Genomic DNA, 27,837 nt, shown 5'->3' with positions numbered 1-27,837 from the left:
AGAACTAGCAAAGGAGGACCAAAATGAAACAGGAAGACCTCTGAAGTGGAGCTGCTTCACTCAGAGGCAGGAAGAGTCTTTGTCTCTGGTGTCTCTTATAGAAACATGCACTTTTACTCACTCCTGAGTTCTTTAATTCTCTTTGTGTTACTCCTCTGTATCTCAGGTAAGATCAATGCTGCATCATTCCTTTGCACTGAAATTGTGTTCTTTACACTTTCACGGCTTTAAATGCCTTAACTCATCCCCGTCTGGGATAGGTGGCATCTTTGATGTGATCTGATGTGATCTATGTTTTAACATCTTACTCAAAAGTGTCTTGGCTTGGTAGTACACTTTTTATACTGACACCAATATCTCTAAAGTTGTTCAGTACATAGCCTGCAGTAGAATCTTTTTGACATTCATAACATTGTGGATGCAACTGTTTACTAAGTGGCAAAGACATATTTAACCATTCGAATGTTCAAAAGTTCTCATGGTTCTATATACTCTTACTGGCCTCTTTATTAGGTACATTGTATTGACACTTGTGGTCCAACAGTATCAGGTCCACTTACCATATAAGTGCACTTGTAGTTCTACAATTGAAGGATTTGTTCCAAAACACATGATCGACAACTTTTAAGATTTTTTTAATGATTTACACTGACTTGACACATAAAAGAAACATTGGTGCTCTATTTTGCTTTAATACTTACTTTGTTAGAGAACTGTAAACGTGTCATTATAAACCACCTACAAGAAAGTCTCAGATTTACTCTTTTGGAAGTGGACTTAACACAAATGTCAATGGTATATTATCATTATTAATACCACCTTTATTAGAGAAATATACATTTGTTTTCCACTATATGCCAACTTTTATTATTTTAAAAAACTCTTCATATCCAGGATTGTTACAAATCGATATGCAGCATTTTGCAATTAAACTCTGTTATAGACTGTAGTCCATCTGTTTCTGTTCAATTTTTTTGTGTGGTCAGGAGGCCACAAGGAGCCGGGGGGGGGGGGGGGGGGGGGGGGGTCGGGGTCACTGTTCACCAGTGATCAGTTTCTGACCACAAGACACTGTTGACTGGATGGTTTTAGTTGGCGGGCTATTCTCAGCCCATCAATGACACTGACTTAGCCTCACTGCTGGGTGTGATCCACTGCAGCACACGCACACAATTTAACATGCTACTGCTTTGTCAGTGTCACTGCAGTGCTGAGAATGATCCACCACCTAAATAATTCCTGGTCCGTGGTGGTACTGACCATCGATGAACAGGGTAAAAGGGGGATAAAAAATTATGCACATAAACAGATGGACTACAGTCTGTTATTGTCGTACTACAAAGTGCACCTATAAGGTAAATGGACTTTGAGTATAGATACAACACAGAGTATCTAATAACACAGAGAGTGTATAATCATTGCTTATACTAAAGAACCCTTGCAGAACACTTTTACGAGTGTAGGACTGAGGCTGTGGTATGTTTTGGCTTCTTTTCTGCAGATTCTGAGAGCCTGAAGACACTGAAGAATTTAGCTGTAAAACGTGGAGGATCTCTCACTATTCCATGTTTTTATGATGAGAAATACAAATCAAACCGTAAATACTGGTGTAGGGGGTATTACTGGTCCCTCTGTAAAATAGTAGCCTATACAAACATAAGTGGAAAAACATCAGTTACTGATCATCCAAGCCAGAATATGTTTACTGTTGAACTGAAGAGCCTCCAAGACTCTGACTCTGGATATTATTGGTGTGCTGTGGAAATTGGTGGGAAAGAGACCCCTGATGACAAGGATTATTTATACCTAACGGTCAGTTCAGGTAGGAAGTCTCTCTGAGGAGCAGAATCTGTTCACTGTAACTTCAAGATTATAAGATGTGTCATTTATCTTGGAGGATGTACACTGTGTGCACAATTATTAGGCAAGTGAGTATTTTGACCATATTATCATTTTTAGGCATATTTTCTAACTCCAAGCTGGATAAACTTGAATGGTTAATGGATTTAAGCATAGCAGGTGATGTGTATCTGTGTAATGAGGGGGGCGTGGCCTAAGGAGGCCAACACCCTATATCAAGGTGTGCATAATTATTAGGCTTTTTTCTTTAGGCAAAATGGGCCAAACAAGAGATTGAACTGACTCTGAAAATTTAAAAATTACCAAAAGTCTCTCAGAGGGATGCAGAACTCTTGAAATTGCTAAGATATTGGGGCGAGATCACAGAACCATCAAACGTTTTGTTGCAAATAGTCAACAGGGTCGCAAGAAACGTGCTGAGAAAAAAGATGCAAATTAACTGCCAAGAATTTGAGAAGAATGAAGCATGAAGCTACCAGGAACCCATTATCTTCCAGTTCTGTCATATTCCAGAACTGCAACCTAGCTGGAGTATCAAGAAGTACAAGATGTTCAGCGCTCAGGGACATGGCCAAGGTAAGGAAGGCTGAAACCTGACCACCACTGAACAAGACACAAGCTGAAGCATCTAGACTGGTCCAAGAAATATCTGAAGACAGATTTTTCAAAGGTTTTATGGACTGATCAAATGAGAGTGACTCTTGACGGACCAGATGGATGGGCCCGTGGCTGGATCAGTAACGGGACAGAGCTCCACTTTGAGCCAGACGCCAGGAAGGTGGAGGTGGGGTACTGGTATGGGCTGGTATTATTAAAGATGAGCTGGTTGGACCTTTTCGGGTTGAAGATGGGCTTAAAATCAACTCCCAAGCCTACTGCCAGTTTTTAGAAGACACTTTCTTTAAGCAGTGGTACAGGAAGAATCTGCATCTTTCAAAAAAGACACTGATTTTTATGCAGGACAATGCTCCATCACATCCATCCAAGTACTCCTCTGCATGGCTCGCCAGTAAAGGCATTAAAGATGAAAAATTTTTATATTTCAGAAATGTTTATTGGCAAGTTTTGAGTTGTTTGTTTATAATTCTCACTTGAACAGATGAAAATAATAAAGTCAGATGGGATAATGTGTGTTTTTCATTTAGCTGCATAAAAGTTTGCACAATAATAGTTGCCCAATAATTGTGCACATATAGATATTCCCCTAAGAAAACCAAAACCTCACTTTTACTTTCTTAAACATTCATGTTTGAGGTTTATTAACATTTTGGATTAACCAAGAGCACTGTAGATGGTGATTAATACAAATAATCCTCAAAAATAAGACTTGCCTAATAATTGTGCACACAGTGTATTTACACCACTCATTCTCTGCCTCTTTATTCAGATCCTGCTGTGTCTGTGACAAACAGCAGTGTGAGTGGTCAGGAAGGGGGCAGTGTCAGTGCCCAGTGTCTCTACAATGCTGAATATCAGAATAAACAGAAGAACTGGTGCAGATTCAAAGACGGGAGCTGCTTCACAGCAGAGAGGACTAACACATCCCAGAATTCAGCAGTGCTGGTCACTGACTATGGAAAAGGATCTGTCAGTGTGGAGATGAGTGGTCTGAAGAAGAGTGATGCTGGCTGGTACTGGTTCAGTGCAGGAGATGTGGAGCTTCCTGTTCACCTCACTGTCACTGAAAGACCTTCAAGTAAGATCACATGTATCAGAAATACTGTTCATACCTGCTGATCAAGCTGTAATGTTGTTGTAAATTTATTGTTATGTCAGTGAAACAATTTCAGGTCTGATCACAAACAGAGCCTTAAAATTCATCAAATCAAGAAGCAGAAAGAATAAATATGATAATTTTGTCCTTTTAGATTCTACAGCTGTGACTGAAAATAAAGAGACAACAGCAGCAGAGCTGTAAGTAGTGATGCTCATGATACTTCATGAATGTGTTCAAAAACTGCTGTACTTTCACACCTCAGTATAGCCTGGTTTTGGTATTTGCTTTTTGAAGAACAATTAACTCTGCTGCAGTAACAGCTTGTAAAATTCAAGATAAGTACGTGCAGATGTGCTGACCTTTTATTGATTTTAGCCTTGGGAGATATCTAATAAAATATGCATTTTTTTGGCAGCATGTCAGCTTAAACCACCTTACATAACCTCACTGTGTAAGACTTTTGTTAAAGGGGAACCATTATGCTCAAATTCAGTGTTTCTATTCACCCTTTGTCTAAAACGTTCTGTTACTGTGACTTTAAGCCCCACCTCCAAAAGAGTCCAGCGAGCTCTGATTGGTTAGCTTGCCCACTCTGTTCTGATTGGTCAGTCATCATCCCCATCTTGCAGGACATGCAGAGCAGAGAGAGTCTCTGGACTCTCTATATTGCTTGACCGTTGCTGCTCTCTCTTTCTGCCAACTTTGAACAGTGTGTTTATACAGCAACCAACAAATGCTACTCTTTCTGCCTGACACCGTCTATCGTGACAGGCTGGTTCTCACTGTTCATGTGGAGCGGATTTAGGGCAGGTGGTGAATTTTGGGTGCAACAATAAAATGAGCCGCTTTTAAGTACAACTCCACTCCCTTCATTCTTACCAAATAGCTTTGAAAGGAACCGGATCATTTGTGAGTATAACATCACCGTCAGGCAGAGTCAGTAACACGCTAATATATGGCATGTGGTCTCTGCTGCAAGTCCTTGTAAAACCTGAAATACTAATTTAAAAGTCAGAGAAACCACAATACACATCATTATAAATTACCTTCTCACGCATGACTCAAGAAGAAGCTCTGGCTCAATCTTTATGTCTCAGATGCAGTGTCATCATTATACTAATGAAGATATGATGACAATAGTATATCATTTGTTTACATCCTCAAAAGACACGGCTTTCACTTTAGCTGAATTCCTTTTGAATACTCTTTTAATGCGCTGTCAATCATCAGATTCACCCACTTGTGGAAGGACTCTGAAGTGCAACCGATATCACAAAATACTCTCCACACAATACTCTCCCACATTTTGTGCGCAGTTACTTATTTCAATCAGAGAGGTCTCCAAATAACTAAAACTTACATAGTGTAGCTTTAAGTTAGGCATACACTCCTTTAAATACAGATACTGTCTGGTCTCACACAAAACACAAACTAGCCTGGCAAAGCTTTTAACTGTTTGAAGCCATCAGTGCTGAGTGGAACAATATTAACTTTTCTTTCTGTTAAAGGCTGTTTACCCTGAGACTTCAGCATTTAAAGAAATTAAAGGAGAACGCTACCCCATACTAAATTAGTTTATCTATTTGTTTAATTCTTGCTAAATTCCTGACCAATGATTTGTTGTTAAGATTAATGCTTAACGCTTAAATGTTTTGCCATTTTGGGCTAGGCCCGTTTATTTATTTATTTATTTTGCCTGTGGGAGTGTACATTACCGAATGATCTTACAAAATATGTGAAATTCCTTTTGGATTTCAGCATTCCTGCAGATCCTTACAAAGTTTAGTAAAACCTTAAAGGAGCTATAGAAAATTTAAGGTCATAAATGTCTGTCTTCTCGTTTATCATTAGAGGTGTTAAATGTACAGATGTCCAAACTAAAATAAGCTTAATTCAGTTCAGATCCTTTTCGGTTATGTGTGCTTCACTCCTCTGTTATAGAGGAGTCATAAGTAGACATCCTTCACAACCTGTAAGAAGCATTTTCAGAAGGTAACAAAGCAGTTAAAGTGTCTGCAGTGCTGAACTGTTTTGATGAAGCTTAAACTGTGTAATATCTGCAGCTCCTTTCTTGCAACTGACATAAATCTACATAAATGGTTATAAAGGCTCTTGCTAATAAGCAGCAATTTGTCATAAAGGCATATTTCAACTTCACTTTTAAGCTGACAAAACACGTGTGTCAAATAACAGGTTTTTTGTTGAGATTTGGGTGTCATAACACTTTGTTGGGTGAAATGATAGCATAACATGACATCTGAGTTTGTAGCTCAGTGTATTTTTTTTTATGTCAAAGACACGATGTTAATTATGCTACATAACTTAACAAGTGAGGCTGATGGCAAAATCTCACAAAGTACGTCTAAAGCGACGTCCTGACACTTTGTGGTAACATGGAGCTGAAAATCTACTGTACTGTAGTTACATTGTGAAGTTGTTGATACTGTTTTTTTATGTTTTCTTTGATCCTTAAATAAAGTGAGCTTCATATTTATTCTTATAAGACTTTTTATGAATCCCTATGGCACAAATGCCAGGTTCCAGTCCTTGTGGACCAAAAAACTGCAGACTTTAATCATGTTTAATTATGTAAACTGTTCTTTAAGTGTTCAGGGTTCTATATAGAAGCATTTTCTTTACTAAAAAACTTTGAAAAAACATCTTTTTTAAGAATGTATGCTGCCAAAAATGTTCATTGACAGAGTATGTGTGAAACAAAACAAAACAGAAAGACTTTAGTACTACTTAACTAAAATGTGCAGCTGATCCAGAGCATCCATTCTGTTAGCAGTGCTTTTCTAAGGAGATCATACAAGCTACTGTATATATGTGTGAGGTATAATTACTGTGTCAGTAAAGGGTTCAACTTTAGAGTAGCTGAATTCACTAACTAGAATGTCTGTCTGGACACTTTTGAACACAGTGTACCATGTATTTCAATTTTGCAAAACGCTTAAGTAGCTTATCTAGGTTCTGCTAGTGCAGCCTTGTAAATGGTGTTACTCTTTAAAAATAGCTGTACTTTCACACATCAGTTTAGCATGTTGTTGCTCTTAGATTTCCGCAGTAGAACTGACCCTTCTGCAACAACAGCTTCTGAGAATGTATTGATTGTGCAATTCAAATATCAATGAAAACATTCATTATTTGGAACCATGTATGCTCTAATAAACATAGATTAAAACACTTGAACCAGGATTTGTCTCTCTTTAGTACAGCAAATCCTAAACTTACACAAAGCAATCCTAACGTACACATGCACTATATGCCCAAAAGTTTATAGACACCTAATCATTCAACGTGTCTTCTGAAATAAAGAGTACTAATAAAGAGTTTGTCCTCTTTGCTGTAGTTACAGCCTCTACTCTTCTGGGAAGGCTTCATTGATGTGAAAATATGATGGCATTCAGCCACAACAGTGTTAAAGTGGGTCAGGTACTGATGTTGAATGATTGGTTCTGGATCATAAACATCACTCCAACTCATCCCAGAGATATTGGATGGAGCTCCATAACTCCAGACAACGTTGTCCCGCTGCTCCACTGCTCCACAGCCCATAGCCCACCAGCTGATGCTTAACACTATTCATGATGACCTTAAGCCATTCTATTGGGTTTTCTATAGAGATCATTCAAGCTGTGTGTGTGTAGTTGAACTCCAGTGTCATCATGAAGTGTATCTTAAAGTAACTGAATTATGAGTTCATTAGAAGAAGTGTCTATACTTTTGGACATAGTCAAGGTATGAAATACAGGGCCTAATTAAACCTCTGGATCCCCTGAAAGGGGGGTAGATAAAAACAAACTCTTAAAAGGGAGCAATAGTGTATTGCAATGTTGAGCAGGAGCAGGCACGTGTGAGGACATGTTGGAGATCATTGGATTGTGGTATTGCTTAATATAGTCCTCTGCATAATGTCATGGGTAGCAAACAGTGTTGATGTGTGCATGTGCCATGGACAGTGGCCGTTATATATGATTCTGGGTGTTTTGTATAGTGGCGTGGTTTTTCACACTTCAATACAGCATGCTGTTTTTGGTTGCTCTCTGCAGAGCAGCTTCCTCTTCTCTTAAAGTTAGTGAGAGAAAGCAACAGAATTATTTCACATATGATGTGAAATGTTGATAAACTGAACTTTTATTCTTTCCGTACTTTAGATACAAAAAACATATCTTTGGCAGCATGTGTACTTTAAAATCCATAGGTTAAATGTAAGGTTTTCAATAAAAGATATCATTCATTGCAGCAATGGAAACACTGGGCTTATCTGGGTTCTACTGACTGTAGGCCTAGGGCTGCTGCTGACTCTGGCCACCATTATAACCTGGATGCTGAGAAAAAAGTGCTGTAAGTTTTCAGTACCCATTTCTTACAGGTTGTTTTCCTTTTAAAATTCTGCTATTAAAAAGGGTGGAGTTAATGACTACTACCAAATGTCCATGTTGTGCTATCTTGTGTATTTTGAATGTTGTGAATGTTGTGTTATTACATAAGTACAAGTATGCAACTAATTTATTAATATCTTACTCTAACAGATGGAAATCAAACAGAGACCAGAGCAAGGGTCAGTAGCACTGCAGTTCATACAGTGAGCATTTGTGGTTATGGTGCAGATTTGCTCTTAGAGGTTAAAGTCATGGTGCAGTAGTTACTGTTGTGCCCCTCTTGCTTCAGACTTGTAATGCTGAAAGTTTATTTGTTTTTAGAAAAATGAGTATAATATTTTCATAGGTCCATTTTTGTTAAATGTAGTTGTGACTTTGTGTAAAATCACATTTGTGTGTATGAAACAGACAATTACAACTGAAAGCCCGGTGATATACAGTGCTGTGATTTCTGAGAATAAAAAGGTAAGCCATTATTTTTCACATGCATCTCTGTATCAGGGGTGCAGACATGTGTAGGCCTAGATTGAACTCATTCCTACCCAATCAAATGCTGAAAGGTTATGTATTAAGATGCATATTTTAAGGATAATGAAATGTAAAAATCACAAAAGCTACAGTGGGCTTTGGCATTAAAGGTAGCACATACAATATATGGAAAAAAATATTAGGACACCTACACATCATACCTATAGGAGCTTTCATGACATCCCATTCTAAAACCATATGCATTAATATTGAGTTGGTCCCCCTTTTGCAGCTGTAACTGCTTCCAGTCTTCTGGGAAGCTATCTATAAGGTTTTGGAGTGTCTGTGGAAATTTTTTGCCCATTGTGAGGTCAGACACTGATGTTGGACGAGAGGTCCTGGCTCGCTTCGATGGGGTTGGGGTTTGCTTTGTGCACTGGGTGTCAGTCATGCTGGAACAGAAAAGGGTCTTCCAAAAACTGTTCCCAAAAAGTTGGAAGCATACAATTATCCAAAATGACTTGTTATGCTGAAGCATTTCCCTTTACAGGAACTAAGGGGCCTAAGTCAACCCCTGAAATCCATCCCCATAGCATTATCCCTCTTCCAGCAAACTTTACAGTTGGCACAATGCAGTCAGGCAGGTAATGTTCTCATGGCATTCACCAACCCCACACTCAGTTCAATGGGGTATGCTTTACACCACTCCATCCAACGGTTTGTACATTTTGATCTTAGGCCTGTGTGTAGCTGCTTGGCCATGGAAAGCCATTTTGTCAAGCTCCTAATGCACAGTTCTTTGGCTGATGTTGCTTACAGAGGCCATTTGGAACTCATTAGTGAGTGATTTAACAGAGGATAGGCACTCGGCAGCCCCAATCTGTGAGTCTGCATGATCTACTGCTTCATGGCTAAGCTGTTGTTGCTCCTAGATGCTTCCAATTCACAGTAATAGCACTTATAGTTGACAGGGGCAGATCTAGCAGGACAGAAACTTTATAAATTGGCTTGTGACAAAGGTGACAGTGGTACATTTAAATTCACTGAGCTCATGAGTATGAATCATTGTACTGGCAGTATTTCTCCAGAGCTATGTGCTTAATTGTGAACCAACTGTCAGCAGTGGGTGTGGCTGAAACACCTGAACTCAATGATTAGGTTTAGGTGTTGTTACATCTCAGCTGCCGGTTTTACCCCAGTTATGTTGTCTTCATTGGGTAAAAACAGTGTCTGTGGTGAGTGGACACATGCTTTATAGTGTTGCAGTGTTGGCTGTGTTTATGTGAATCGGGAATTCTAGTCTATACATTCTTGCCACTGTTTTATATCATCATAGAGTGAAAGCACTGGAAAAGGTAGGGTGATGACTGCACGGTGGTCAGCAGTAGGCGAAAGCCTAATGTTATGACAATGTGGGATATTGTGCATTTGGAAATTGTATCTAGCAAGTTGGCCCACCCATTTTTTCACAGGACCACCAAAAATATTTCTACATCACTGCTGTATGTAAATGGTATTTGATTACTGAAACATTAAGAGATTAAATTACTGAGTAAATTGTCCACATTCTTCATCTGCATCAGATCATGAAAATGATTTGATCTACTGCAATGCACCCACAACTACTGACAAGAAAATTGTAAGTGATAAAATACAGCCTGTTTCACCAGTAACAGTTCATTGTTTTGACCACTTCACAGGTTAAGTTGATTGGGCATTAGCTGGTTGAAAACTCTAACAGTTTATATTTTGAGGGAAAAAAAATATAAATATAGCTTTGATGGATTATTATTCATTTAATGGAGCTGGTGAAAGTGCTTCAAGTGGTAGGAATGAGAGATTCTCCATTATTTCTAATCCTGTCCTGTTTTCCAGCTCTCTCAGGCAATCAGAGATGATGGGGTGATCTACAGCTCTGTGGTTTCAGAGTAAGATGTGAGAGGCAGCATCCTGTCATGGTACCACGGTGGAATTCACTGAGCTCCTGAGAGCGACCCAAACAGCAGTCTGCATGCCTGGGTGCTTGGTTTTATACACCTGTGACCAAGGAAATGATTGGAACACCTGAAATCAATTATTTTGGATGGATGAGTGAATATGTTTGGAAATTCAACCCCAATTCCAATGACGTTGGGACATTGTGTAAAACATAAATAAAAACAGAATATGATTGAAAGGGTTAACTCTGCTCTAACTCTGCTCTAAGCAGACTTTGCAGCAAGCATAGCTACTGTCCTTGGCAGTTTTGCACAAACAACTTGCTCCTCTTATCGGGACAACATTCTGTCCAGAACCATTTGTTCTCTTTCATAGGTAAGATTATCGTACACAGAGCAGAAGCCCCCCTCCTTTGGGCAGTTCCGGTGGTCCGTGAGTGTCAGCTTAGCATTTCATGACTGTTAGACAACTTATTTGGGTCCACCCTGTTTGCTTGTACGCAACAGGGCAGGACGTGTTTGTATAAAAGAAGGAGTGCCCTTCTTTCTTTGTGCAGAAGACTTAATAAACTCTTTGATTGATTAAGAGAGTCGTTCTGTCTTCCTGCACCGAGCGCTCCCACTGCAACTGAGACTTTCCACAGGACAGGTGATCCACTCTCTGGTTCCTCTTCATGAACGGACCAAAAACGGCCGGTCCTTTCAAATGGTGACCTCCGACGTGTTCTCTTCACCCAGGTAAGTCCAATTAATCGTTTTTTTCCAATTAATCGTTAAACCTCTACCTGGTTGTTGAGATCACCTGGGTGTTCAGAGCGAACCGACCCAGCCCTGTCGGGTGGGCGGGAGTACGAGAGTGAGAGTAGAGAGGGTACATTTAAACCTAAGCGCTTAGTGGGAGACAGGGAATGTCCTATAGTGGAAACTCTCAGTACAGCTCTCACTGTATTTTTCCATACTGGGCACGTCGTTCCAACCAGAGCCGGAAGAGACACCGGCTGCATGGATGCGTAGATGTAATTTGGGCTATTATGTTGATCCATTTTTGTCCAACCTAGCTGGTTGGACCGAAAGTAATCCGCAAATACCCGCATACCCCAGGGATTAATGAGGGCATAGGGGATCCCGGATGAGACCTATCTTACATGAATGAAAGCTATAAATCGTGGTATGACATGAAAAAGGTGTGGGATGAACTGAAGAAACTCTCTTTATGTGTGTGAAGTTTGGTTTTACGCCATCTGCGCTCAGCCTTTCTGCATTCTCTCTTTTGGGTCTGTGCTGCTACAGTGATGATATCAGCGGTACATGTTTTCAAAACAAGCATGGACCCTGTGTCCAAATTATCTTTCCCATTCCAGTTCGTATCAGAAGCAGAAAGAACAAGGAGTTTAGGTCAGATACTGTGAATACATCCAATCTGCAGTATGTTAGAAGTAACTCACAGTCTTTGAAACAAAGTGCACAGGTTATTAAGTTAGTTCTACTGAATATCAGATCTCTTACAAACAAGTCTTATATAATTAATGATTTAATTACAACTCACAGGCTTGATTTCATGCTTTTAACAGAGACATTAAATTCATATAGTGCTGATATTGTGTTAACTGAGACGGCTCCACCAAACTTTAACTTTTTTAATGTTTCATGCACCGGCAAGAAAGGTGGAATTGTAGCAATGCTGTTTAATGATACTTTCCAATGCAAGCAGTTACCACTTGGTGATTTCACATCTTTTGAATATTTAGATGCGATTTTAAAGGGGGCACAAAGAATATTATTAGTAACTGTCTACAGACCTCCAAGGTACAATACTAGTTTTATTGATGACTTCACAGATATGTTATCTTTTATTTCTACTGAATTTGATCATTTTGTTATTGCTGGTGATTTTAACATTCATATTGATAATCACAAGGATAATTACGCCAAAGAACTCTATGATGTACTTGAATCTTTTGAACTTTCTCAGCATGTGACTGGAAGCACACATTGCCATGGTCACACTTTGGATGTGGTTATCTCAAAGGGTCTTAACATTTCAGCCTCTATTAAGGATGTTGCATTGTCTGATCACTGCTGTGTATTTTTTTTTTAAATGTGGACTTCAATCCACAGCAGTGCCAGGCAAGTTAGGTTTAAGAAAAGACAGATAAATGACAGGACAGCTGCACTTTTTGTTACCAAAATGTGCTCTTCCCCTTGCCAACCATCTGAATCATGACCTTCCTGTTGTGTCTCTCAATGTATCTGGTGTTGATTATAATTTTCTCATTGATACCGGCGCCACGCTCTCTTCGCTATGAGGGGCCTTTATCATCTAGAATCACTAGCTCTGTGGGTATTACAGGACAGCCCTTCTCATCTCCGTATACGCCCCCACTTCTGGTTGTATGCGACGCAGTGCGATTTACTCATTCTTTCGTGTTCATGCCAGATTGTCCCTTTAACCTTATGGGGCGGGATTTAATGAGTAAACTTGGTCTATCCCTGTCCTTTTCTGGTTCGCACATGACTGTGTCCACGGGAGATTTCAATCGCGATCTCAACATCGCCAATAAATCCTTTAAATCACCTGTGTCTGCTCTGCTGTCTGTCTCACACGCCACAGAGGTTCCTGAGCCTCTGCGTTCCATACCACACACTGTTTGGGCTGCACATAGGGATGATGTTGGCAGGGTTGACTGTAAACCATATGAGGCTACTCTAAAAAGCCCCACTCCTGTTTATGTTAAACAATACCCTTTGCCCGAGCACAAACTGTGTGGTATAGACTCTATTCTACAGAAACTTCTCTCTTTAGGTGTGGTCGTCCCATGTCAAAGTGCGTATAACACACCGATTAACCCAGTCCCCAAGCCGGATGGTTCTTGGCGATTCACTCAAGATTTTCGACGCCTTAATGACGCCATCGTGCCTATCGCCCCAATTGTGCCTGATGTCTCTTCGATATTGACCTCCATTCCGTGTCAACATGCATTTTTTACTGTTTTAGACGTTAGTTCTGCTTTTTTCAGCATTCCTGTTGAACCTGACACCCAGCCGATTTTCGCTTTCACTCATCGCCAACGCCAATACACGTGGTCTCGTTTGCCGCAAGGTTTCTGCGACTCGATTGCGGCGTTCGCCGCGTCGCTCCGAGACCTCATTTCTGACCTTTCCCTCCCCGGGGGTGCTGTGCTCCTGCAGTATGCAGATGACCTTCTGATTTCGGCCCCTGACAGCTCCACGTGCACTGAGGCATCTAAACTGGTCCTCATCCGCTTGGCTACACTGGGCTTCAAGGTTTCACTAAAGAAACTGCAGTTCTGCCTACCCCGGGTCCAATATCTGGGTCATGAACTATCTCAAGGTCAATGCCTCCTCTCCGCTGACCGAGTGTCATGCATCACGCAGCTTCCCAAGCCCGCCACCAAGCAGGCTATGATGTCTTCCCTCGGCCTCATCAATTACTGCAGACAGTGGATTCCTGACTGCTCCGCGCATGACAAAACACTGCGTGCCTCCTTCACTCACGAACAGGCCATGACTCATCGCCTCACATGGACTACAGCCATGAACTGTGCATATTCTGCTCTACTATCCTCACTGCAGTCTGCACCAGCCTTGGGCCTGCCCAACTACACTCTGCCATTTCACCTGTGGGTGTCGGAGTCGGGGGGCACTGCTGCTGCGGTTCTGGCTCAGCCCCACGGGGGAGGTTTGCGCCCTTGCGCATATTATTCTAAAACATTGGACGTTACGGCCCGAGGCCTTCCGTCCTGTCTCCGAGCTGTCGCGGCGTGCGCACTAATGGTACAGGATGCTGAAAAAATCGTTTTAGGTCATGACTTGACCTTACACACCTCTCATCAGGTCTGTCAGCTCCTAAATAACTGTTCTACACAGCACTTGTCTGCTCAGCGGCGTGCAGGCTATGAGAACATTTTGTTGAACACCGAAAAACCTCACTGTGCGTCCACACTCCTCACTAGATACTGTCTCTTCCGCTTTAATACGTTTACTTCTGTTACCACACGACGCCTCCAGTCCCACTCTAGACGTGCATGACTGCGAGACCCGTCTGGCCGGTGAAACTTCTATTCGCCCTGACGTGTCTTCCACCCCGTTGCCTTCTGGCCTAGCATTTTATGTTGATGGATCATGTTCCGAGCCATCATCGGATGGCTCAAGACCAAGATGTCACTATATACACAGACAGCCGTTACGCTTTCGCCATAGTTCATGATTTTGGGGGAATCTGGCATCAACGCGGTTTCGTTACTACTGATAACAAACCCATTTCCCATGCGTCGCTTATCGAGGACCTGATCAGGGCTAGCTTCCTGCCCTCCCGACTGGCCGTTGTTAAAGTTCGCGCTCACCAGCGTAGTAGCGACCCTGACTCTTTTGGTAACAATACCGCCGACTCTGCCGCAAAACGCGGAGCTCTTCATGGCCCCACTTGCCCTTTTATGAATTCGGCTTCCTTCTCCTGTGCTGCACTCACGGTTGACTTACTTCCTGGTCTTGATCTTGACTGTATTCAGGCCACCGCCTCGGACTCTGATATCAAGCATTGGCTGTCATCGGGCTACGATCCAGTCGTCAAACCGCTGCGCGACGCCCGGGGCAGGCTGTGCCTGCCCGCACATTGTGTTCCGTTCCTCGTTCCCGATTTTCATGGTATTTCGCATCGGGAACGAAGAGGGGTAAAGCATGACATGTCCGAATTGTTTTGCATTCACAATTTGAACTCTGCTGTTGATCGCATGACGACTGTAGGGCCTTACAAATATTTATTGGTCTTAATAGATAAATTTTCTCGTTGGACCGAGGCGTTCCCATGCAATAAAGAAAATGCAAATACAGTCGTGACAAAACTATGCCAAGAAATCATACCGCGTTACGGTGTCCCCTTAGGAATAGACTCTGACAAAGGCACACCGTTCACCTCCAAAGTCACACAGATGATCTTTTTCTACAGTGGATTCATGCCTCCAGATGTCAGTCAGCCCCGCAGTGATGTATATACATGATAGACGTCTAAATATTTTTGTTTCCTATCTCTAACCTGTCCTGTGTTACAGAAGTATGTTGCAGCTAATATTAATCTTGTGCCTGGTGGAACGTGCTGGCGGATCCCCCATGGATAACGTTTTCTGGCAGTATGCTAACTGGATACCCCTCTGGATCTCTCTGCTACTCTGCAGGCTGTAGCACACACCTGTCTGTCTCCTGACTGCTTGAATGTTACTCATTATGATTACCCTCACATTAATTATTCTCTTTCTTTATCACAGGATTTTTGTTCTAAAACTCGCAACACTACAGATTTTGCTACATGTTTGCAGTACATTCTTAAATATGTCCTTACTAACTCCTTACTAACTCCTTATTAACTACTTACTCCTTATTTTGCCTTGGCTGTCCCCATTATCTGTATGGTTTTGCTGTTGTTGTGTTTGGGTCCTTGTTTTTTTCAGATGCCTCATGGAAAGGGTCTACGCGCTGGCCTCTGCGATGCGACCCCCGCGGCCCGTATACCAGCCTCTCATCTCCAGCACCAACCATATGTATGTGTGTTCTCACGCACCACAGTAACTAGCCCTGTTATGCCTCACCAGTTGGTGTGGCATAAAAGAGGGGAATGAAAGGGTTAACTCTGCTCTAACTCTGCTCTAAGCAGACTTTGCAGCAAGCATAGCTACTGTCCTTGGCAGTTTGCACAAACAACTTGCTCCTCTTATCGGGACAACATTCTGTCCAGAACCATTTGTTCTCTTTCGTAGGTAAGATTATCGTACACAGAGCAGTAGCCCCCCTCCTTTGGGCAGTTCCGGTGGTCCGTGAGTGTCAGCTTAGCATTTCATGACTGTTAGACAACTTATTTGGGTCCACCCTGTTTGCTTGTACGCAACAGGGCAGGACGTGTTTGTATAAAAGAAGGAGTGCCCTTCTTTCTTTGTGCAGAGGACTTAATAAACTCTTTGATTGATTACGAGAGTGGTTCTGTCTTTCTGCACCGAGCGCTCTTGCTGCAACTGAGACTTTCCACAGGACAGGTGATCCACTCTCTGGTTCCTCTTCATGAACGGACCAAAAACGGCCGGTCCTTTCACTTAACAAACCTGAATTGGACTCGATTCTCTACAGACCCATCTCACACCTTGCATTTTTAGCTAAAGTAATGGAAAGAGTGGTTGCTTCCCAACTCCAGAAATTTCTGAGTGATAATGCCCTCTATGAGCCATTCCAGTCTGGTTTCCGTACTTGCCACAGCACTGAGACAGCTCTTCTGCGAGTTGTTAATGATCTTCTCCGGTCTGCTAGTGGTTCTCTCAATATTCTCCTGCTCCTCGACTTAAGTGCAGCTTTTGATACTGTTAATCATGATGTTCTCATTCCTCGTCTTTTTTCTATTGGCATCACTGACACAGCCCTACAGTGGTTCAGGTCATATCTTACAGACAGACACCAGTTTATTACATTAGGCCCACATAAATCCTCCTCCTGTTAGATGTGCTGTCCTGCAGGGCTCAGTTTTTGGACTCCTACTTTTCTTAATTTACATTTCACCCCTTGGGCAGATTATTCGTAGCCATGGCCTAAACTTCCATTGTTATGCTGATGATATTCAGTTATATCTCAGTACACACACACCTTCAGATACCCCTCCCAGTACACTAATTGATTGTATTTCTGATTTAAAGCTCTGGATGCATAATAACTTTCTCATGCTAAACACTGCTAAAACTGAAGTCTTACTGGTTGGCCCTAAACCTCTACTAGCAAAGTCATCCAAATTTTTTAAGTTAGTATTGATGGCCTGGTCGTTAAGCCTGCACCTGTCGTTAGAAATCTTGGTGTTTTACTCGACTTATCACTCAATTTTGATCTGCACATCAAATTCCTGACTGCATTCTTTCATTCACGTAACATTGCTCGTCTCCAACCGTTCCTGTCTGATAAAGATGCCAAAACTCGCTAGAGTTCTCACCCACACTAAGCGTTCAGCTCATATCACCCCCATTCTCTCCCATCTACACTGGCTACCGGTCCCGTCCCATATAAAGTTTAAAATCTTACTTCTCACTTTCAAAGCTTTACATAACCTTGCTCCCCCCTACCTCAGAGAACTGCTGACCTCTTACACTCCCACTCGCTCTCTCAGATCTTCTAGCAATAACTTACTTGCTGTTCCACGCACCAGACTTACCACCTTGGGAGGGAGGTCCTTTAGTGCCATGGCCCCCAAACTCTGGAATTCTCTTCCTCAGTCCCTCAGGGACTGCTCTTCTCTTTCTTCTTTTAAATCTGACTTAAAGACTTTTCTGTTTAATGCACATTTTTCTTCCTCCTCCTCTGTATAGTGTTTTTTTTTTTTTGCTATGTGAAGTGACCTTGTATTTGTGAAAGGCGCTATATAAATGTAATTTATTATTTATTATTATTCTATTAGGTTGAGGTCAGGACTCTGTGCAGGCCAGTCAAGTTCTTCAAGACCAAAGTTGCTCATCCATGTCTTTATGGACCTTGCTTTGTGCACTGGTGTGCAGTCATGTTGAAACAGGAAGGGGGCATCCTCAAACTGTTCCCACAAAGTTGTGAGTATGAAATTGTCCAAAATCTCTTGGTCTGCTGAAGCATTAAGAGTTCCTTTCACTGGAAATAAGGGGCCAAGCCCAACTCCTGAAGAACAACCCCACACCATAATCCCCCTTCCACCAACCTTTACACTTGGCACAATGCAGTCGGACAAGTTGGTGATGTAAGGGTTGGATGCAGCTGCACAGCCTTGGAAACTCATTCCACAAAGCTCTCTCGCACGGTTCTTGATCTAATCTGAAGGCCACATGAAGTTTGGAGGTCTGTAGCGATTGACTCGGCAGAAAGTTGGTGACCTCTGCGCTGACCCCGCACTGTCATTTTATGTGGCCTACTACATCATGGCGGAGTTCCTGTCGTTCCCAATCGCTTCCACTTTGTTATAATACCACTGACAGTTGACTGTGGAATATTTAGTAGCGAGGAAATTTCATGACTGGACTTCTGTTACGGTACCATGCTGAAATTCACTGAAATTCAGCTCCTGAGAGTGACCCATTCTTTCACTAATGTTTGTAGAAGTAGTCTGCAGGCCTAGGTGCTTGGTTTTATACCTGTGGCCATGGAAGTGATTGAAACACCTGAATTCAATGATTTGGATGGGTGAGTGAATACTTCTGGAAATATTGTGTGTCAGCTCAGCTAAAGGTACTAGCATGTGTAAGATAAATTTGAACTTGATGTCTATCAGCGGTCCCATGGCAACACATTCTGCAGCAGCACTTAACTTCATGATGCTACAGGATCCTGCACTGCACAGCACAACATTGCCACTGTGTGGTGACCTTCAAACCTACAGCTCATCATGTGCATGTGCAAAGCCTTCTGCGCACCCATCGATGCCTCAGCTGAGCCATTTTGTTTGGTAAATCTGGCCCATAGTGTGTGGTGCAATACAACTGCAACTGTCAGCTGGCTTGTATTCATACAAAATAAAGGCTCAATATATTTTTTGTATTTATTTTGTCTAGGTGGCAAACCAGCCATTAGGGGTGTACTTTGTGTATTTGTGGTGCCGGTCCCAAGCCCAGATAAATGGTGAGGGTTGCGTCCGGAAGGGCATCCGGTATAAAACTTCAGAAAAACTGTCATGCACAAATATGATTGCCATACCGGATCGGTCGAGGCCCGGGTTAACAACGACCGCCTCTGGTGCTGTTGACCAGCAGGGTGCCGGTGGAAATTGGACTATTGTACAATGACTGGTAAAGGCAGAGAGCTTGCAGACATGATGGAGAGAAGGAAGGTAGATATTCTGTGTGTCCAGGAGACCAGATGGAAAGGAAGCAAGGCCAGGAACATTGGAGGTGGATTCAAACTGTTCCATCACGGTGTAGAGAGGAAGAGAAATGGAGTAGGGATAATCCTAAAGGAACAGCTTGTGAAAAGTGTTCTGGATGTAAAGAGAGTGTCAGACAGGATCATGAGCCTGAAGTTGGAGGTTGATGGTGTGATTTTGAATGTGGTCAGTTCATATGCACCACAGGTTGGTTGTCAGTTAGAGGAGAAAGAGGAATTTTGGAGTAAGATGGATGAAGTGGTAGATGGTGTCCCTAGAGAGGAGAGATTACTGATTGGTGCAGACTTCAATGAACATGTTGGTGAAGGGAACAGAGGGGATGAAGAGGTGCTGGGTATGTAACACAGGGTGACATACAAGAGTGGAGGGAGGTGCACACAGGTGGATTATATCCTTACAGGAGATGCCACCTAAAGGAGATTGGAGATTGTAAAGTGGTACCAGGGGAAAGTGTTGCAAGGCAGCATAGAGTGGCTGTCTGTAGAATGAGATTAGAAACAAAGAAGAGGAAGAGAGTGAAGTCACAGCCAAAGATTAGATGGTGGAAGCTGAAGGAGGAGGATGGTTGCAGGCAGTTCAGGGAAAAATTGCAACAGGCCCTTGGGGGCAGTGAGGAGCTACCTGAGGACTGGGAAACTACAGCTAAGGTGGTGAGAGAAACTGGCAAACATGTGTTGGGTGTTTCATCTGGTCAGAGGAAAGAAGACAAGGAAAGTTGGTGGTGGAATGAGGAAGTCCAGGAGAGTATTCAGAAGAAGAAGGCAGCTAAGAAAAAGTGGGATAACCAGAGAGATGAAGGAAGTAGGCAGGAGTACTGTGAGGCTAGTTGCATAGCGAAAAGAATGGTGGCAAAGGCAAACGCTCAGGCCTATGATGAGCTGAGAGGCTGGACAGTAAAGAAGAAGTAAAGGACTTGTATCGTTTGGCTAAACAGAGAGATAGAGCTGGAAAGGATGTACAGCAGGTTAGGCTGATAAATGATAGAGAGGGAAATGTACTAGTGAGTGAACAGAGAGTGTTGAGTTGATGGAAGGAGTACTTTGAAGAACTAATGAATGAGGAAAACGAGAAAGAGAGGAGGACAATGGGGGGAGAGATAGTGGATCAGGAAGTGCAGAGAATTAATAAGGTGGAAGTGAGGGCAGCTTTAAAAAGGATGAAGAATGGAAAGGCAGTTGGTCCAGATGACATAGCTGTGGAGGTATGGAGATGTTTAGGAGAGAAGGCAGTGGACTTTTTAACCAGGTTGTTTAACAAAATCCTGGAAAGTGAGAGGATGCCTGATGAGTGGAGAAGCAGTGTATTGGTCCCCATTTTTAAGAACAAGGGTGATGTGCAGAGCTGCAGTAACTACAGAGGTATAAAGTTGAGGAGCCACACCATGAAGGTATGGGAAAGAGTTGTTGAAGCAAGGCTAAGGCGAGAGGTTCAGATCAGTGAGCAGCAGTTTGGTTTCATGCCCAGAAAGAGTACCTCAGATGCAATTTTTGCATTGAGAGTGTTGGTAGAGAAGTACAGAGAAGGTCAGAAAGAGCTACATTGTGTCTTTGTGGATCTAGAGAAGGCATATGATAGGGTGCCAAGACAGGAACTATGGTACTGTATGAGGAAGTCAGGTGTAGCTGAAAAGTATGTTAGGGTGGTGCAGGACATGTATGAGGATAGTGAGACAGTGGTGAGGTGTGCAGGTGGAGTGACAAATGGTTTCAAGGTGAAGGTAGGGTTACATCAGGGATCAGCTTTGAGCCCCTTCTTGTTTGCAATGGTGATGGACAGGTTGACAGATGAGGTTAGGCAGGAGGCTCCATGGACCATGATGTTTGCAGATGACATTATAATCTGTGGTGAGAGTAGAGAGCAGGTGGAAGAGAATCCAGAGAGGTGGAGGTTTGCACTGGAGAGGAGAGGAATGAAGGTCAGTAAAGACAAGACGGAATACATGTGTGTGAATGAGAGGGAGGCAGGTGGAAAGGTGAAGAGTGAAGGAGTAGAGGTCATAAAGGTGGATGACTTCAAATATCTTGGGTCAACCATCCAGAACAATGGACAGTGCAAAAAAGAGGTGAGGAAGAGGGTGCAGGCAGGATGGAGTGGGTGGAGACGGATGTCAGGGCTGATGTGTGACAGAAGGATAGCAGCAAGAGTGAAAGGGAAGGTTTACAAGACAGTAGTGCGTCCTGCTATGATGTATGGTTTGGAGACTGTGGCTCTGTCTAAAAGACAGGAGGCTGAGCTGGAGGTGGCGGAGATGAAGATGCTGAGATTTTCGTTGGGAGTGACAAGGATGGACAAGATTAGAAATGAGCAGATCAGAGGGACAGTGAAGGTGGAGCAGTTTGGAGATAAATCCAGAGAGGCCCGGTTGAGATGGTTTGGACATGTGTTGAGGAGGAATAGTGGATATATTGGTCAAAGAATGTTGGAGATGAGGCTGCCGGGTAGAAGGAGAAGAGGTAGACCTCAGAGAAGGTTTATGGATGTAGTGAAGGTGGACATGGAGATGGTTGGTGTAAAAGTAGAGGAGGCAGTAGATAGGGCAAGATGGAGGCAGATGATCCGCTGTGGCGACCCCTAAAGGGAACAGCTGAAAGAAGAAGAAGAAGAAGATCAGGTTCACTCCGAAGTCCAACAACTGTTTGCCCAAGAAACAAGAAAGTGTTGCAGAGTGGTGTTATGTGGTGTCCGCAGGGACATGAAGTCTGAGATACTGGACAAGCTTGCACAAACCGTTTTTGAAACGAAAGCTTATCCTGATGCATGTGAGATTGAGTCAGTTCCATCTGCTCTTATATCCTAATTTCATATGTATTTCTTATAGTCTGTATCTGGAGTAGCTACTTGCATGTTGGCTACTTGCATATTGTTCATATTACCTTAAAAATATGTTTACAAACAGGAATGAACATGGTTCTTGATACACTTGCTAAACACTGAGCCAGAGCTGCTGGTTGCTACAAGTATTGTCAACCATGTGTATTTGCTCAGGTGACTGATATTGTTGCCAGTCGGGAAAGAACAGTACTTGAGGGGTTGCCCCTTTTTCTGCGGGAAAATCCATCCAGCTTACTGAAGAAACGCCTGGTAAGTAGTGCCTTTACCTACATGGACGATATGCTTAGTGCTTTGTGAATGTATAAAAATATTTTGATCTCTCTCTCTCTCTCCCTCTCCCTCCCAGGAAACAGATGTTGAGGACCACTACACCAACGATTACAGATTGGAAAGAATACAGATTGGAATTCTTTCTGTAATGAAAGATAACGTGGCTGCTGCGACATCTCTGCCAGAAGTCACAAACATTGCAGTTATCCTGGAGGAGTTTTTATGTTGAATTTTATCTAGCAGATTTTATAGTTTATTCTGCATTTGTTGGGCATTTGCAATTGAATAAATGGCAATTTATTTAATGTTCTTTACTTTTTATTTTGCTTAATTGGGCCCAATATGAAAATGACTAAACAGTAGTTTAAAGAACAGTTCAGTCCAAAGGTGAATTTGGTGTTACTCTGGCCAGTCCACATTCTTGTTTCCATTGTCATTTTACCCCATTTTTCCATTAAAAGAATAGTTTGGAGAAAATGTCTTTACTAAATGTTTTAATACTTTTTAATAAATGTTTTATTAATGTTCATCTTGTTGGATTGTGTTCTTTATTATGATAAATATACTATATTACTGTATTGCTTTTATCTTAAAATATTAAGTTAACCATCTGGACTAATTTTTACAAGTTATGATAGCTTCTCCCAACTAACATTGCTTTGTCCTCTAATTCATTCTATGGACAAAATATTTTAAGTTAAGTGAACTCGTAATTTAACTTTATATTTTGAGTTGGGCAGACTTTTGAGCGAAAAGTTCAATTTACTCAAAAAATCATTTGTAATAAGTTGACATTTTTTTTAAAGTTTGCTGAACTTTTTTTTTACAGTGCAGCATACATGACATATATGTATATGTATATGTGTGTGTGTGTGTGTGTGTGTGTACTCTAACAGAATTTTCCATTATCTGAGTAAAAGAACTGTCAGTAAGTTTTACTGAGTTTTATAGCATATAGGTGGCCTAGTACAACACTGCAGCAAAGCTGTGGAGCAGGGAAGGTGAATGGAGGCCCTTAATAACAGGCAGCTGGTGTGGATTTGGTGTCAGCAGCATGGGTACCTTTAAAAAAGAGCAAAGAAGGACAAATGGAGACAGGAGGGATGAGCAGCAGTAGCAGTAGCAGCAGACTGAAGAGTTGAAAAGCTCACCTTTGAGAAAAGATCTGAAACGTCTAGTCTCCACAGAGAGACAGATAATGAGGCAGATCAACTAAAGTAAATGTGCTGCTACTAGAGTAAAGGTAACCAGCACCCAGGCTGGAGAAATCAGACTACCTGCTGAACCTGAACTCCCACTTCTCTGTGAGCAGTGTGAGAAAGCTGGAGAGGCACCATCACTGAATGACTTTTAATAACCTTAATATCATTACAGAACAGTTTGATAATGAAAGCTAAATGAATTATAAATGACTTAAATATATTTATCCACAATTCCTGCTCTTATACCTACAGAAACGGCTGTTAGGAGAAAGTTCAGAAATGTCTCTCTTCTTTTCACTGTCAGGTCCTTTCTCCGTCACACAGGGTGAGCGACTTGCGGTTTTCCTAACTAATACGGCTGGTTTAGAGAGCAGTGGGGACGGACTTTTGGGGGTTTTTGTTGAGCTACATTCTAAATGTACTGGGCTGCTGAAAGAGGCTTAAATAAACATCAATCTTACGCAGCTACAGTTCTTTCCCCTGCACAGCGCTCAGACTTGGTCATAGTTTTAACTCTGGAGAGTAAAGATAGAACCGGTACATGTAAGAATGAGAGAGTTATGCGTTGACATCATGAAATATGTAAACAATTTTCCCACGTGACGTCACGTGGGTAATATATACCTAATTTTCCCACGTGACGTCACGTGGGTAATATATAAATAATTTTCCCACGTGACGTCACCTAGGAATTATGTAAATAATTTGAATAACATCAGAGATTATCTACATCTCATGTGAAGATGATGGTGAAATATCCCGCGCGATTTGTTCAAACATTGTCACGTGCGTCGTGTTGTCGGACTAAGAGGAGTTTCCTCCACAAAGAGAACACATTGTTATTTCTGAGGAGGAGAAAGACACAAATCCATCAGCAGCACAGACTCCAAGCCTGGTGGTGAGAAACTCATCAAAACCTGGAGAGCACAAACCTCTGGACGCCGCTGCTGAACCTGTTCCTCTCTGATTCGTAGTGAAGGTGAAGCTATGCAGTAACTCAGGAGTGAGTTTGTGTGACTGTACAAAACACATTATGACACCAGTGTTTTAATCACTGCTAGTGTGTGAACACACACACATTCATTTACTGAGAAGATCCTTTTATATTTTCAGTAAAAAAAACATGCAATCATTTTCATTTTAGCAAAAATGTCATATAATCTATTTTATTTTAAAAACATAAAAATAATTTTTGTTTAAAACCTTGTAACATTTTCCATTTTATAGAGCAGAATGTTTCTACACGCATGTCTGAGGATAATTTAACTTTCACTAATGGTTTGTCATCACTAGATTAAACACTAACAACCAAAATAAAATAAAATAAAATCACAGAAAAGAAAATAAAAAATGTAAAATAAAATAAAAAACGAGTAAAAACCATAAAAACCTTTGAAGTCGTCTTCATTTTTATCACTTTCTTTCCTCCACATTTATTTCAGACGAGTGTTTTTTAACTAATCATCACTTTATATATTTACACGCCAGAAACTTTAACCATAAAACCTTTCAAACCACGCCCATTTGAGCGGTCATCGTGGCTCAGACAACACTGGAACACCTCTTTCATAAACCAGCATGAATTCTTATTCAGCTCCTTAAAGTTATTTGGTTTTGGTGATCATTCTCTCTCTGTCATTAAATGATGATCTATAATGGGATAAATAGCTATATTATTATTAATAAGCACTTCTAACTCATTTAAACTTAGTCGTGGTCAGTCTTAGACAAGGAGGCCCATTTCATGTTCTCTCTTCATTTTAACTGTCCAGTTACTTGCTATTAATATTCACACACCCTGTATTGAAAGGCGTCTCCTTAATGTGCCCTGCTATGAAAACAATGAGAGTCTGGCTGCTGGACAATGACTAGAAAAATGACCGCATCGTCAGGTCAGCAGGTGTGAACTTTACTGCTCCAGAGCTTTAAAGCTGTGGTTAATATGTCGTCATACTCAGGGCCGGTCCTTCCATTAGGCGATATAGGCAAATGCTAGGGGCGCCGTCTGTCCAGGGGGGCGCTCGCGTGCATTTATTTTTTTTTTTAACAAATGAACAATTAATAAATATGAAAACAAGCCAAGTCCACATAATCATAACTTCATTGTTTAATATTATTAATCAAATTAATAATTATTATAATAACAACACACAACACCTATTTGCTGTGAAGGGAAATTGAAGATAAAATCCGTCACGTTCACACGTTTATTTGAAGCGCGTGCACGCGAGGGACAGTCGGACTCTGCCGGGCAGTCGGAATTCGGCACAACACCTGACCATCAATGTTTATTCTGTAACGATCACAATTTTGACGACATCGATTCAAACCTGTATCTAGATCAGATGGATTGGTTTGATCATTGTGCTCACTCTGATTAAACAGGGGTCTGTGTCTCTCCTTCACCACACAACCGTTACCGCTTGTTTAGGGGGCGTCTGAAAAATGGCTGATCAAATTTCCCACTACAACTGCTAAAGCAGCTCGACTCCCACATTTGATGAAGCTGGCTGTGTTTTATTGCCAGTCGTATGATGTCAGTTCACAGCAGTGAGACACATAAACTATGGAGGAAGAGTGCTCGTCTAATCATGGAACAGCTCCAGTAATCCCTCCGTTATTTGAAATGATGCTGTTTACTATAATGGAGTGATGCTTTATCAGCATTCTGAATGACTGTTTCATGAAACTTGTTTAATGAAGTTGAGATGATTACAACTGTTTGAAGTGAATTCCAAGACATTTACATTATGCAACTCAAATACAATTTAGTTTCATGCAAGTTTTACTGTGTACAGCATGTATCTGCACTTGTTGCCCAACGTTATCAGGTCCACTTACCATATAGGTGCACTGTGTAGTGCTACAATAAAGGGGTTTTGTTCCAAAATACAGAATCAAAATCTTTCAAGATTTTTTTAAAAGATTTACGTTGTTAGTGAGCTTTACATGTAAAAGGAACATCAGTGCTGTGTTGTGATTAATACCATCTTTATTAGAGAAATATCAACTTGTATCTTTCATTATATACCATCTTTTATTCTTTTCAAAAAATCATTACATTCAACACTGTTACAAAAGGATTCGCAACATTTTGAAATGAAACTTTTTGGAATTACAGATTTTACTCGATTTCTCTTCACAATATGTTGGCCGCTCTTTTTCCCGATCACTAATGGTCAGGAACTCCACAAGACCACCACAGTATTATTTGGGTGTTGGATCATTCTTAGCACTGCCATGACTCTGCACACAGCAGTGCCACCGGAGTTTATAAACACTTTGACCGCTTACTGTCCACTCTGCCTTGATCGTCCATATCTGTTGCTGTACAGTTTGTGTAAGCCATTCGCTATTCCTTCATCTGTGGTCAGTTTCTGACCCAATGACACTATTGGTTGGATTTTTTGGTTGGTGGACTCTTGTCAGCCCAGCAGTTACACTGACATGTTGTGCCTAATCCACTCTGTGCAACACACACACACACACACACACGCACACACACACACACACTGGGAGAATCCTAACTACTGATGTATCGGGTGAAAGGGGGTTAACAAATTATGCAGAGAAACAGATGGACTACAGTCTGTAACTGTTACATTGCATCTATATTGTAAATGGATCTGATAAATTGGAAAGTAAATGTATAGCCATTGATTTTGCTAAAGAACCTTTGCAGAGCCCATGTTAAGTGTAGCACTGATGCCGTAGTACAATTTGACTTCTTCCTGACAGATTCTGAGAGCATGAAGACACTGAAGAATTTAGCTCTAAGATGTGGAGGATCTCTCACTATTCCATGTTTATATGATAAGAACTACAAATCAAACCGTAAATACTGGTGTAAAGGGCGGGACTGGCTCCTCTGTAAAATAGTAGCCTATACAAACACAAGTGGAAGAACATCAGTCACTGATCATCCAACCCAGAATATGTTTACTGTGGAACTGAAGAGACTCCAAGAATCTGACTCTGGATATTATTGGTGTGCTGTGGAAATTAGTGGCGGATCAGATGACGGTGATTATGTGTACCTGACGGTCAGTTCAGGTAAGACGTCTCTCTGTGTGAAGTAGAATCTGTTCACTGTAACTTAGACGTGTTATTTATGATGGAGGATGTATTTATACGACTCATTCTCTGCCTCTTTATTCAGATCCTGCTGTGTCTGTGATAAACAGCAGAGTGAGTGGTCAGGAAGGGGGCAGTGTCAGTGTCCAGTGTCTCTACAGTGCTGGATATAAGAATGAACAGAAGAAGTGGTGCAGATTTAAAG

The 27,837-nt window shown here is 41.6% G+C and overlaps 2 protein-coding genes across 2 annotated transcripts in view; one reads left to right on the top strand and one right to left on the bottom strand.

The window, feature by feature from the left end:
• LOC108416589 (polymeric immunoglobulin receptor-like) overlaps positions 1 to 27,837 on the bottom strand; it is a 900,619-nt gene that overhangs the window by 302,828 nt on the left and 569,954 nt on the right. The gene's annotated exons all lie outside the window — the stretch shown is intronic.
• LOC108415773 (polymeric immunoglobulin receptor-like) lies at positions 90 to 10,491 on the top strand. The gene is made up of 8 exons (XM_037531136.1): positions 90 to 166; positions 1,502 to 1,822; positions 3,248 to 3,556; positions 3,729 to 3,774; positions 7,824 to 7,924; positions 8,113 to 8,165; positions 8,371 to 8,427; positions 10,306 to 10,491. Exons 1-8 carry the CDS (start codon positions 106 to 108, stop codon positions 10,360 to 10,362), a joined length of 1,005 nt encoding a protein of 334 aa, XP_037387033.1. The 5' UTR covers positions 90 to 105; the 3' UTR covers positions 10,363 to 10,491.

The sequence above is a fragment of the Pygocentrus nattereri genome, chromosome 19 (genome assembly GCF_015220715.1).
Source record: "Pygocentrus nattereri isolate fPygNat1 chromosome 19, fPygNat1.pri, whole genome shotgun sequence".
NCBI lineage: Eukaryota > Metazoa > Chordata > Actinopteri > Characiformes > Serrasalmidae > Pygocentrus > Pygocentrus nattereri.
This window is presented reverse-complemented; position numbering and strand designations above follow the sequence as displayed.